We start from the raw sequence: 13,029 nt of genomic DNA on the forward strand, positions 1-13,029 counted from the left end.
ATTTATAATTTTAAAAAGCATCCGTTTTAAAGTTTTTAGAAAAAATATTGTACAGTATGAACTCACAATAAGACGTGCTTTAGTTGTCACATTTCGATAAATTCATTTGCAGTGCATGTACTGAACATATTCCACAGAATAACGTCAATTCGTCGATGCCCGGTGTGTTTGTGTGATTGAACGAAAAACAATAAGAAGGCTACAGTGAAGAAATTAATTTTGCCAAAAGTTAAGAAAAATACACCAAAATTATGCCGGAATCGGATGTAACAAAAATGAAGGTAAATGATGTAATCTTCTATATCGGTGATTGATGATCTAATGTACATAACTTGCTTTTTAGGTGGCTGATTTGAAGCGCGAGCTAAAGCTGCGTGGCCTTGCTACCACGGGTAATAAAACGGAACTTCAAGACCGCCTACAAACAGCGCTACTTGAGGGTGATATTTCTCTAGAAGATTCAGCTATTACGAATGAGGACGCACTGCTTGATGACGATGCTGTATTAACCGATGAAGAGGAATCGCCGATTGCTGCAGATGAAAACGAGTTACTTAAAAGTCCTACCAGTACTCCTACTGCTTCTGAATTGCCTTCTCCGTTGAACGAGAATAAGCCAAGTACCGATGTCACAAATATTGCAACTAATAAAAAAACAATTATTTTGAAACGTAAAGTCACCTTAACAAATGACGGGGACAAAGTTTCATCGGCCACTGAAGACGCAACATCAACAACAGCAAAAGAGAATACCGAGCCACCAAAGGAAAAGGTTTTGAAAATGAGTGAGCGCAATCCGATCACCGTAAGTGATCTCAGTTCTAAAGAGCCAAAAGTGGTACAATTAACCCAAATGGAACGTTTGGAACTTCGTGCCAAGAAATTTGGACTAGGCTCAAACTCGACCACTGCTGCAATCTCAACCAAATCTGTTAGCAATACAAAGATAAGTAGCGTTACCACAGAGCCCGTTGTCAATGATGTCAAACAAATGGAAATGCTGAAAAAACGAGCGGAACGTTTTGGTTGCGTTGTTTCCTCAAAAATGGCAAAAATCGATGCTGCGGAGAAATTACAGAAGCGAAAAGAACGATTCGGTGCGGGGAGTTCAACCACATCAACCGGTGTTGCTGTCGGTTCAACAAAATCAGATGACATGTGGGCTGAAAAGGCACGAGCACGTTTAGAACGCTTCAAAAATACTCAATCATTATCAACTGATAAACAAATTGCCACATCGAGCGGAAATACTGAGAATAGCGAGCCGAGTATAGAACTAGCACCAGTGGTCACGCCATCAACACCTCCAACCTCAATTGCTGGTAATTAGAGCCATCCAAATAATTTGTATCATCACCTACAAACTACTAACGTACATTACATCTAGTTCTACTCCGTAACCGCAAGGATATGCTACATAGTTAAATTTGTATCCATAACATTTAATTACATTCTGCACATTTAAGCATAAACACTTACTCGGTGAATATGCAAATATTGTTTGAATAAAAAAAATTACCATTTTAGGAAGATGTTTCTTATTAACCGTACAATAAAGAGTTCAATAAGAAAAAAAATAGTTTATATTTAATTGTCTGCAGCTTGGCCGAAACGGTTCGGAAATATAAACAATAGGGGTGGCAATACATATGTACGCCTAAAATAAATATATATTTCTGCTCAAGACCAGTTGGCTACACTACATATATAGTATATGCAACGGCGGTATACAATGTATTACGTTGTCATGATGTCCGATTTGAAAATAATTTATGTGCATAGAGACAAGTACAACACAATTAGTTGTACAATGTTCTTTTATTAAGTTATTGAAATACGCCGGGACTGCAGAAGTATCTCGATATTTTGACAATAAAAAATTTAATTGTATTTATTAGATTTTATTCATAATCGTAAATCATACAATTCTCAAAATATTTTTTAGTTAAAACGGAAGTTACTTGGCTTAATCATTCTTATCACGGTTTGCGCAATTGCGGATAAGATTGTTAAATTGTCAATGATGTGAAAGGTTTGCTTATTTATAAAAAAAAAACACGAAATATATATGTAAATAAAACATGTAATACACATATGCATGCGAAATTCTTTAAATGATAGTGCTGGGATATTGAGAAATCTTTATTTTATAGTAATGACGTCTACGGGCTAGTGATTATAGTATGTTTAGAAATATGTAACTTTAATCGTCCTACCATCCATTCGGGAACCGTCCATTAATGCTTAAATGTATAAGTAGAAAAATAAGTTAGTTTAACACACTGGATAATTTACACATTATTGCTTTTTTTTACCGATAGCCAACTCAGCGTCTCGTTCTTTAAAGAACCGTACCACTCCTAAATCATTGCCTCGAATCTCGGCGAATTTTACTTCGCCAACGTCACGAAATTTATCCCGCAAAGTTTGCCAAGTGCAACTTAATGGAATCTGGAATCACATAGCGCATTAAATATATAAAATCAAAAATAAATCAAATTGTTTACATTCTTAATAATAATAGTATCCGACTTGCGTGGATTGCTGCTGGTATTGCCTGCATTACTTCCGCCACTGCCACCTCCACTATACATATCGATGTTACCGCTACCGCTGTAATCGTTGCCATCCATGGCACCGCCAACTCCACCGGTGTTACCACTGCTGCTGTTGTATGCGTTGAAGCCTCCACCAGAATTTCCACCACTGCCTGTATTAAAACCGGAAGATCCTCCGAAACCGGAACTATAGTTGTTGCCGCCTGTGCTGTAGTTGTTGGATAAAGCTGCATTGGCCGAAGACATGGAATCTTCATTTCCGCCACCCGACGGGCCCAAATTCAACCCCAGGTTGTTAAGAGACGTTGTAAGTAATGGATTGGAAAGTGCGGCACCAAGACCTCCAACTACATTCGACAATGCCGCCAAATTGGTGGAAGATAAATTTCCCAAATTTAGGCCAGCTGCATTGTTACCCAGAGATTTTGCTGCTGCCTGAACAACTGGAGCTACTGGAGATGGCTGGACTGCTTGATTGCTAAACATGGCGGTATTGCCTCCACCGCCGCTACCGCCACCTCCCAAATTGGCTACCATGTTCCCCAAGATGTTGGATCCGGCTTGTGAAGATAACGATGACTGATTTGGTTGATTCTGTTGCTGTTGAATAATGCTGGGCAAGTTGCGAGCCACGTCTCTTAATGGTTCGCCATTTGGACCAAGTCCAATACCAACTCCACCAAGTCCTTCTGGTAATTTCAAACCTTCTCCCTTATCTGGAATACGATCCAAACGAACCGTCATACGTCGATCAAAAAGCATTTGACGATCCAGCATAGAAATAGCCTGTACAGCCTCTACCGGATGGTCGTACTCCACAACAGCAAAGCCACGACTGTTACCCTCTTTGTCAACGGATAGATCTACGCTCTGTACTTTTCCGGCCAACTTGAAAACTTGTTTGAGTTTCTTAGTATCGACCTTATAGTCCAGCTGTGTAAGACGAGTTGTATAAAGTTAATTCAAAGGAATATTTATATATAAATAAGGCATAAATATAAGCATGTTTAGACAGGTTAACAAGTAATGAAAAGCCATTGAGACGCAGAGGTTGAATAGTGCCCACTCCGGAATTCCACTTTGTATTTGTATTTACGGACCAATCTGAATGCAATATACAAAATATCACCAAATTATCTATGACACGGTTTGAAAACCAAATAATTTGCAAATGGAATCGAATGATGATCGATGAATCGAATTTGTCCGCCTCCAGCATTGGTAAAATTTTTATATTATACAATACAATATTAGAAAAATTAACTAAATAATTTCAACAATTAAACAAGGACGCCGATGTACAAAACCAAGAGGGGAAAATATTTAAGCAAGATTAAAAGTGATCTGAGCAACTTAGAAGAATTGAGAGCATTGGTTAACAAATACACCTAATTAGTGAATTAGCGTAAGATATAAAGGCATCATAAAAGTACGCTAAATATTTGTTGACATTTCACTCATATTGCAATCCGAACTGATTTAAAGGTCTAGGTCTAGTAGACATCACATTCTACTATATGAATTATAAACCAAGTAAGTTTCAACGAATATTAGATTCCAACAATATTTTATAACTTACAAACTTAGGTCGGAGAACTTAGATCTAAGAGTCACTTCTACGTTTGTTTACAATTACCAGTAGGCTTACAACCCCCGATACCAAAACACGTCTGTTTTACATTTTTTCTTTGATTACATAAAAATTATATACTCACATTAGCAACAAAAACCTTATTATGCAAAGGTCCACTTATGCCCAGACTCTCCAAAAACGAAGCAGAAAGCCCATACAAATTGTAATTCGATGAATTATTAAAATCATTAGACATCATGTTAAAATTATTACGCCCAGATCTAGAAAAAGAACACGTTATCGGAAAAAGTCAGCGGTAAACACATCATCCAGAGAAACAAAGGTGAAGATCGACTAAAAAACGCGTAGACACGTTGAAATATTCGTTGTTACATAAGAATAAATATTATATATCTAAGATCCATCGAAATATCTGATTGATGAACATCCTTCTTCTATCGATACTTAAAATTTGCCAAAATACACACTATACTAACTTAAATATCAACGTTATGAATTGAAGCGATATATATAGGCATTTACTTTTCAGCTTGCGGAATCTGCAGTTCAAAATAAAAGATGCATTTTCGATACCTTAGGAAAAATATTTCATAAATAATTAAAAGGTCTGATTTCTAATACTAATTGAAAATTCAATACCGTCAGAATTGAACGAAACCCATTCTTAAAACAAGAATACACCAACCTTCAAGTGTTATCGTTTTTACAATAGCTCCTTTCACTTCGGAAATTTCCAAGAAAATATTATAAGCGTTTGGGTGAAATAGCTCAATGCTATTCAAATGTTTACCATCAATATTCTGTGTGGACACAAAAATAATCGCCAGGCTGTGATATGAAGAACAATATTATTCAACTAAACGAACTGACCAAGCCTAAGTAAAACAATTATAAAATATTAATTCTTATATTGTTGATTTTCTACTGCATTATAATTTTGAATAAAGAGAAGCATATACCTTTCGCTCAGTTTAGTTTCCAACTTTATTTTATAACGTACAAAATTAGCTAGGGTTTACGAAATTATTGATTTAGCCCAAAAATTCGCATTAGAGACAGGAATTCCACTTCCCTAACATTAACCCGTTTTGAAACTAGAGGATATATTTGAATGATTAATTCACTATAGCACGCTCAAACCTCGAAAAACATTAAAAAATGTATAACCAATAGAAGTTTGTCAAAAAAAAACTTCTGCCTATTAAATAAATATCAAATACCTCTTACAAATAAAAAATAAATAAATTAAGTTTTATTTTACCTGTCATCATCTCTTCGGGAGAATCCTCTATCTCGGTCACCCATTTCGATACCGGCGCCACCACCACCACTTCCTCGTGCCGGCCCACCTCCGTCACGCACAATGCGACCATACTGATCACGTTGTTCGCCATGATCTTCTTTAACAACTAATTCGCGCCCATTTATTTCATAGCGATTCATTTTTTCTAAAGCTTTCTCTACATTATCAGGATCTTTAAATTCGACAATTCCACATCCACGTGCTTTTCCATTCTCATCGTGAAACAATTCTACATATTCAACAGATCCAACAATACGCCTGAACAAGTCTTTTAAATCTTGCCAACGATAGTCGTATGGGATGTTTGAAATGTAAACACGACAATTCCGTCGCTCACGACTGCGATCACGGTTAACATTGCCGCCAGAGTTGCTGCTTCCACCTCCACCTCCGCTGCCTAGACCTCCAGCGTCAGCATCCGAAAATCTGGATGCACGTGCTCCACGTCCACGTCGATCCCTATCTTTCTCTCGGCTGTCATTAGAGTTATCATTACCCTCTGTTTTCATTTCGGCTGTAATATAAAATATTTAAAATAAAATAAAAACTTCTTAGTCGGTGTATACTTTTGCTAAATTAAAATGGCGGAAATATTTACTTCAATATCTAAACTCACTTCACTTACCACCAAATTTAAAAATTCCACGAAATTTACGATTTATTGAATTGTATATATCTCAACAAAGTTTGTACCCTGTTATATCTATTTAGTTTAGTTTTTGCACACAAATTGTTTGCGACAAATGTTTCTCAAGAACAACGCCGACAGATAGAGAAAATGAAAAATGGCGGAATATTGAATGCCACCCGAGATTTAGCAGTGTTGATTATCGTGAAAACCTTACTGTGAATAGTATAAAGAACATAAAAATTAAGGCTAGTATACACTTATTTTCGCTCTCACTCATTAATGCTTAAGAATCTAGATAGCAAGTATTCAAACAATTACCTCACAATATAAAATTAATCCATGAACAAACCAAAGGTAATAATTTGCTCTTCTAATTTAATTTTTTGCTTTGTAATCTAACTGAAACATATGTTTATTGTGAATCCATTAGTACTAAAAACAGAGAACGTAGATTTCTATGTTCTCTGCTAAAAATGTAAAACAGCTGTTGTTACAATTGTTTCATCAATTAATATACTTTGTAACAGAAAAATGAGCTCGGTTTTGAAAATATTAAATGTGGCGAAGACTGTAAAAACAGTCTGTACGAGTATCTCAAATAAATCATTGACTAATGCATTATTAAAGAGGTAAAATCATTGTTCAAATTGCCATAAATGAAATTATCTGATTTACATAACCTGAATCTTTTATTCGTAGAATACAATGCCAGCAACAACAAATGTCTCAAAATGCTCTTTTTGTTGATATGAGTACGCGGTCATTCCATTGTAGCAAACCTTGCCTAGATCTAATGCAATTCTTCGATGACCCCAAGAACTGGTCAGAAAATGAAGTAAAGGTTGGTCGTGCATGGAAACTGGAGGAATTACGTATTAAATCAAATAAAGATCTGCACCAATTGTGGTATATTCTACTCAAAGAGCGAAATATGCTACTAACAATGGAACATGAATGCAATGAAAAAATGGAGTTATTTCCTAGTCCTGAGCGTTTAGATAAGGTATATATTGCTTCACGTTTATTTTTATTAAATTCAAAACACTTTATATAGGTTAAAGTATCGATGGAAAACTTGGAAACGGTTGTACGCGAAAGAAATAAGGCCTATCATCTCTTGGAAACTGGTGAAACAGGAGAGCGGCCCACTCGCATGGTATACAATACACTCGGTTTAAGGCATCTCTATAGGTAATTCCATGTAATTTGAGTCGATGTTCGTTTATTTGACATATTGTAAAATATACTTTTAGATCTTGTGAACATGTGTTACCACCGCATATGAATGTTAAATGGATAAAATCACGTAATATTGGTTTCGGTGGGCGAGCAGTGCGTAAATTCCTGTTATTATATCGCGAGAAGCTGTATAACATTAAACGAAAGGCCAAGAAGTGCGTTTTTGATATTTATATTATTAAGTTAATATTTCTTTAATATATTTATTTATATAGTCGTTCCCGTAATGAAGTTATGATGATGTTGCGACGCAATCCGAATATTGATATTCAAATTATTCGGAGGAAATATCCAGATGTAGATGTTGATAAACTATTGAGGAATGATAAAACGCGTGGACATTTCGTGCCAAAAGTTGACATTTGAATATTTTGCAACATCCAAAAAATTATTGGAATAAAAAAATTAACACAAATTTATAACTGCATATTGCATTAAAACCTAATTGGTAAATTTATTCATCGTCTTGAAAAGTTGTCCTTTTACCCTGAAAAGTGGTTATTGTTGGTTTTTGTTTTTGTTTTGCTAACCAAGAAGGATGAAGTCCATTCACAGTACTTAGACTTTCTTGTTGCAATGGTGCCTTAATGTGATCAGAACTAGATTGCAGCACTCCATCATCTCCAAACGATATTTTTTTCCCTTTAAAATCTGTTATTGCCGCACTAAATTTTTGCTTTGCCGCCCAAGAAGGATGTATCGCTTCTCCTGTATGTTTGTTTTTTCTTGGGTTTGCTGATAAATGTTTTTTATACTGACTTCCTATATTAACTACTTTGGAATTAATATTGATGGCTTCCTCATCGACCTGATCATTATCAGTATCAAATCTAATTTTCTTGCCTTGAAAGGCAGTTATTACGGTTTTAAGTTTCTGTTTCGCTGCCCAAGAAGGATGCAACTCTTCTGTTTTGTATTCCTGACAGGTTTTCCGAATAGATTTGTCTGAAGTTTTTTCTCTCGCATTAGATGGTCTAAAATGATCGAAAGATTTTTGATGGTTCCTGAATGTTTCTCTAGACCTTTTTTGCTTATTTTCCAGCGGTTTAATTTCTATAGACTTTTTAGAGATTTGTGGATCAAAAACTGTTCCATTACGAACAACAACGGCAGAAGAACGGTAATTTTCACCACTATCTGTGATAAAAAATGGGTCGATAACGTGTGTCACAATTTCTTGATTAGTTTTCTCCAAAACATTGCTACCGCTTAAATTATAGTCAAAGGGAGAATTTAAACTTACAGACGTTTCGTTCCTATTGTTATCTATTGAACTTTTTTTCATTTTCTCTGATTTGGGCCATGGTTTATGCTCACTTTTAGAAGTATTCACATTAGTTTTCGAGGATGTTTTAGAGTTTTTAATAGTTTGTTGTTGTTCAGACACTTCTGTGTACTCTTTTACAATTGCCTTTTTATTTTCATCAGGAGATTCATTCACTATTTCCTCTATTTTCCAGTAACCTAGCGTAGATATATTAGCACCCTCATCATTTTCTTTTAATACTACTTCGTTCTTTTGCTCATTAATGTTTACTATATCCTGTGTACCATTTTGATTTTTCAACCACTCAGTACGTTTACGTGCCATGGCTTTTTGTTCTTTTAAAGCTTTACGACTTTTTCGTTTCTTTTCCGTTTTTGTAATCTTAATTTGTTTTTTACTCGCTTGCATTAACTCTTTCTTCCAGCTTTTATTTTCATTTGAAATTCCTAATTTTTCTTTAAAAACTTTTACAAGCTCTTGCATTAATTTATTATCACCGACCATAGCCACAGCCATTTCATCCGCGGAGGATAATTTATTCGTTAAAATAGCTGATGGAGATTTTTCTAGAATTAAAACGCGTTTCATCAAAACGATGCATTTTAATTTCTGGAAAGAAAAATTCGAGAACATATATGAAAAAGAAAAACAAATTTAAACAATATCCTACCTTCATTTCCTCAAGGCATAGAGCAGCTTTGCGGAAACGTTCCTTATTTTTTTCATGTTCAGGGTTTTTATCTAATAAATATTTAAGCTTCTTAATTTTTTGGACCAATTTCTGAATGGACTTCGTCTTTATTAGTTGAATTTTCTTTTTGTTGGTGACAACCTATTGAAATCATTTATACATGTTATTTAATATGAAATAAAAATAATTTCACCTACCAAGTTATTGAATTCCAATTTATTAACCATTTTTATGATTACTAAATCATTTATATAGTACTTGTTTTTTATCAATTTCGCATGCTTTTTTAATATTGTTGTTCCTATTCGATAAAGGATCGTATACGATCAAAAAACATACATATACCCTTGGCTATTGTGAACACAACACTCCGGAGTGTTGCATACTACACTGGTTTTATAACTTATATTTTTGGGATTAAGTGAAAAGTTCAAATAATTTTACCGACTTTCTAATAGTGGAATTTACCCTTTGTTAAGATTTTTTTAGAAATTTAACTGGAAACAGGCTTAGTTGTTTTATTTCTATATATTTGTATCATGTAATTACACATATATTAAATACGTGCTTTATTTGCGTTAAGTTTGTACACAACCAATGCAACCCTGAGTAGGCAAAATGGCGACGAAACTGTGAAAAGCAAAACGAAAATCGGGGCGGACAGTGTCTTGTTGATCTTTTGTTGAAAAAACGAATATTTCACAGTGAATTTGTTGAAAACATAAACAAATTAGTTAAGTTGCTTTCCCATCCACTGCACCATTCGCATGTGCAGTAAAGGTACGGTAGTGAGTTTACACCTATATTCAAAATATTAGCTAATAATCAACAAATAAAATTAACATAGAAAATAATGGGAAGAACAAGCATAGGCAATGAAAGACGACTATAGAAACAATTTACTGTGATTTATAAGATGGATATAATTTCAAATTACTAATAGTGATATTGTAAAGTCAAATGAATATAAATAGTGCAAACGTCCTTGTTTTATTATTTAGCTAGTCATTACCGGAAGGTTTAAAGGAGCCGTTCTATAGTGAAGCGGTGTGTGTGGAGAAATCTGCTTGGGTATGAACACGGGTTATTTTGCGAATATATATACATACATATATCCGGCTGCACTAGTATACATTATGGGCGTTTGTTCAAGCTTATGAAAAAATGCAGTAAAGTGAACTGTGTGTAGGCACTGTTTTTATTTCATTATAACTTTGGGACATACTCGTCTCAACATGAGTCACTCGCAGTGCCGAACAATATAAGAAAACAACAACAAATTAATACATAGCTTTAATTTTACTGGGCCATTATGTTTTAATTAATTTTAATAGGCAACTTACAACTCCGATGACAACAGTCGACATTGGAATTTAAAAGTTTGTGTGGTTATACCTACATATGTAATTACTTGATCCTTATTTTATTTGTTGCAGTTTAAGCTGTAAAGATAAACATTATACAATTGAAATTTGGAACAGTCTGGCTGGAGGTACAAGAATTATAACCATTCCAGAAAAAAAGCAGTTACCTACAGAAAACAACGGACTACGACTACGTTAAATCCTACTTCCAAAGACAAGTTTATTGAAATTTCTCTAAACAAGAAGAAAATACAATGACGGAGTACAAATTAGTGGTTGTAGGTGCTGGAGGTGTTGGTAAATCTGCCCTTACAATCCAGTTAATACAAAATCATTTTGTGGATGAATACGATCCAACAATTGAAGATTCTTATAGGAAGCAAGTGGTTATAGGTAAGTTGGTAATCATATTGTATCAATGTAATATATGAATATGTTAATTAGAAATGGAATAATACGTATATATGATATATAACCCACTTATTTTTATTTCTAATTTGTACTAAATTATTTACTCTCCAGATGGTGAAACGTGTCTGTTGGATATTTTAGATACAGCTGGTCAAGAGGAGTATTCAGCTATGCGTGATCAATATATGCGAACTGGAGAGGGATTTCTGCTCGTTTTTGCTGTTAATAGTGCGAAGTCATTTGAAGATATTGGTGAGGCTTTTATATGCTTATTCTGACTGGTTGACGGCAATAGATAGATTTATCCCTTGTATAAATCGATATTAAATTTAGCAAACTAAGCATAACTATATAAACAATGTAATAAAAAACCTTATACTCCCAGGCACATATCGAGAGCAAATAAAGCGCGTAAAAGACGCGGAAGAGGTACCAATGGTGCTGGTAGGAAATAAGTGCGATCTGCAAGCCTGGGCAGTTAATATGAACCAAGCCAGAGAGGTGAGCACCGGTGTGATTTAACTACTTAATACAAATATAATCAACTATGGATTAATATTATATTGAAATGTAATAAATACAATTATATTCATCAGGTTGCTAAACAATACGGCATTCCATTTGTTGAGACATCCGCCAAGACACGAATGGGCGTAGATGACGCTTTTTACACATTAGTCCGTGAGATTCGAAAGGATAAAGAGCATAGGGGGAAAAAAGGTCGCAAACATCATAAGCTACCACATCATAAATTCAAATGCGAATTGCTGTAAATGATCTTATATTAAGGCTAAACGAGGTTAGGTAACCTACACATTCGGACAACCGGACAATTTCAAGAACCAAAACAACAACGAAAACGAACTAAACAGACATTCGATAAGAGAGATAGCCTGTGATGAGGAGGCTGTAAAAAGAAAAAAAAACAGCAACAATAATAGTACAGCTAGAACCGGAAAACAACAAATAAAGCACATATTTTTTCATCTAAGAATCTGCATAACATTAGTAAACGCACACATATAAAAGTGCAAATTTTACAATATGCAAAACCTTACACAGGGGCACAGACGAACTGGGAAAGTATAAAAAAATTAAATGAAAACATAAAACTATCCAAAATATATTTTGGAAGTAAAGAAATATGTTCATTTGATATTTTTACTTTATTTCGGCGCACAATTTTTAATACGTTTTTATGTATTCTTGCAACTGGCATTTGACATAAATATTTATTTAATTTCTAATTCAAGGAGTATGTTTGATTTATTAGTTTTTTATACTGTTTGCTATTTTAATTATCTTCTATGTGTGCTTTCCATACGTTGGAAATATTTATTTATATAGTAAGGTAAGATACAATTTATAACTTTGATAAATATGCTGTCACTCGTACTAAATAATCGTGCTGTTGTATGTATTCATAGATTGTATCCTTCTAAATTACAAGTATACAAGTATACAAAACTATCAAAAGTCTGCATATGTTAATATAGTTGAAACCAAAAATGAAAATGCAATCATATTTGACACAAATCAAAAAAATAATATCAAACTGGTTGAAGCTTTATAAAACCATATTAAAATTGAAACTGTCAAGATGTACTTTCAACTATGTTAATATAGAAAATATTTGAACACATTCACTTGCCTGATTTTTATTTCATCGTTTCTTTAATACGTGCTTTGTTTTATGTATGCATGTTAACACAGAAAAAACATTTGGTAATTTATAAAATAAATTTACTGAAATTCATTAAAAGTAAAAACTAACAAAATGCAAGATGAAGATTAAATTAAGTGTACTAGCTGTAACGCACAGTAAGCTAAACTGATTTTTTTCGCTTTTTGAAAATATTTTCTCCGTTTTATACTTTTTGGTGCTGAAATTCGCGTGCATATTTTTATAAAAGTAATAAAAAATTAAAATATTGAGTTTTATATTTAATCAATTCCTTTAAAAAATATTTT

General features: G+C 34.0%; 5 protein-coding genes across 10 annotated transcripts; 3 read left to right on the forward strand and 2 right to left on the reverse strand.

The window, feature by feature from the left end:
• The first annotated feature begins 121 nt into the window (after window positions 1-121).
• LOC106618083 (SAP domain-containing ribonucleoprotein) lies at window positions 122-1,577 on the forward strand. Its single transcript, XM_070112854.1, has 2 exons — window positions 122-281; window positions 344-1,577. The coding sequence occupies exons 1-2, from the start codon at window positions 252-254 to the stop codon at window positions 1,328-1,330; spliced, it is 1,017 nt and encodes a 338-aa protein (XP_069968955.1). The 5' UTR covers window positions 122-251; the 3' UTR covers window positions 1,331-1,577.
• Window positions 1,578-2,106: 529 nt separating this feature from the next.
• rump (heterogeneous nuclear ribonucleoprotein rumpelstiltskin) lies at window positions 2,107-6,247 on the reverse strand. 3 transcript variants are annotated; one of them, XM_014235641.3, is made up of 6 exons: window positions 6,081-6,242; window positions 5,414-5,969; window positions 4,274-4,412; window positions 2,508-3,491; window positions 2,316-2,451; window positions 2,107-2,243 (listed from the first exon to the last, which is right to left on the reverse strand). In XM_014235641.3, the coding sequence occupies exons 2-6, from the start codon at window positions 5,962-5,964 to the stop codon at window positions 2,188-2,190; spliced, it is 1,866 nt and encodes a 621-aa protein (XP_014091116.1). In that variant the 5' UTR covers window positions 5,965-5,969; window positions 6,081-6,242; the 3' UTR covers window positions 2,107-2,187. The 3 variants fall into 3 exon arrangements, with proteins under 3 accessions (XP_014091116.1, XP_014091117.1, XP_069968954.1); XM_014235642.3 differs by having other exon boundaries at window positions 6,072-6,239; XM_070112853.1 differs by lacking the exons at window positions 2,107-2,243; window positions 2,316-2,451; window positions 4,274-4,412 and having other exon boundaries at window positions 3,311-3,491; window positions 6,081-6,247.
• A 283-nt stretch (window positions 6,248-6,530) lies between these two features.
• Window positions 6,531-7,740, forward strand: mRpL47 (mitochondrial ribosomal protein L47). The gene is made up of 5 exons (XM_014235646.3): window positions 6,531-6,715; window positions 6,786-7,089; window positions 7,141-7,277; window positions 7,340-7,480; window positions 7,541-7,740. The coding sequence occupies exons 1-5, from the start codon at window positions 6,618-6,620 to the stop codon at window positions 7,689-7,691; spliced, it is 831 nt and encodes a 276-aa protein (XP_014091121.1). The 5' UTR covers window positions 6,531-6,617; the 3' UTR covers window positions 7,692-7,740.
• Rlb1 lies at window positions 7,093-9,618 on the reverse strand. Its single transcript, XM_014235644.3, has 3 exons — window positions 9,481-9,618; window positions 9,263-9,424; window positions 7,093-9,201 (listed from the first exon to the last, which is right to left on the reverse strand). Exons 1-3 carry the CDS (start codon window positions 9,508-9,510, stop codon window positions 7,780-7,782), a joined length of 1,614 nt encoding a protein of 537 aa, XP_014091119.3. The 5' UTR covers window positions 9,511-9,618; the 3' UTR covers window positions 7,093-7,779.
• Window positions 9,619-9,902: 284 nt separating this feature from the next.
• On the forward strand, window positions 9,903-12,310 carry Ras85D (ras-like protein 1). 4 transcript variants are annotated; one of them, XM_014235672.3, is made up of 5 exons: window positions 9,903-10,063; window positions 10,720-11,040; window positions 11,170-11,310; window positions 11,444-11,559; window positions 11,655-12,310. In XM_014235672.3, exons 2-5 carry the CDS (start codon window positions 10,902-10,904, stop codon window positions 11,829-11,831), a joined length of 573 nt encoding a protein of 190 aa, XP_014091147.1. In that variant the 5' UTR covers window positions 9,903-10,063; window positions 10,720-10,901; the 3' UTR covers window positions 11,832-12,310. The 4 variants fall into 4 exon arrangements, with proteins under 4 accessions (XP_014091147.1, XP_014091148.1, XP_069968962.1 ...); XM_014235673.3 differs by having other exon boundaries at window positions 9,907-10,071; XM_070112861.1 differs by lacking the exon at window positions 9,903-10,063 and adding an exon at window positions 10,332-10,354.
• Window positions 12,311-13,029: the final 719 nt, after the last annotated feature.

The sequence above is a fragment of the Bactrocera oleae genome, chromosome 2 (genome assembly GCF_042242935.1).
Source record: "Bactrocera oleae isolate idBacOlea1 chromosome 2, idBacOlea1, whole genome shotgun sequence".
NCBI lineage: Eukaryota > Metazoa > Arthropoda > Insecta > Diptera > Tephritidae > Bactrocera > Bactrocera oleae.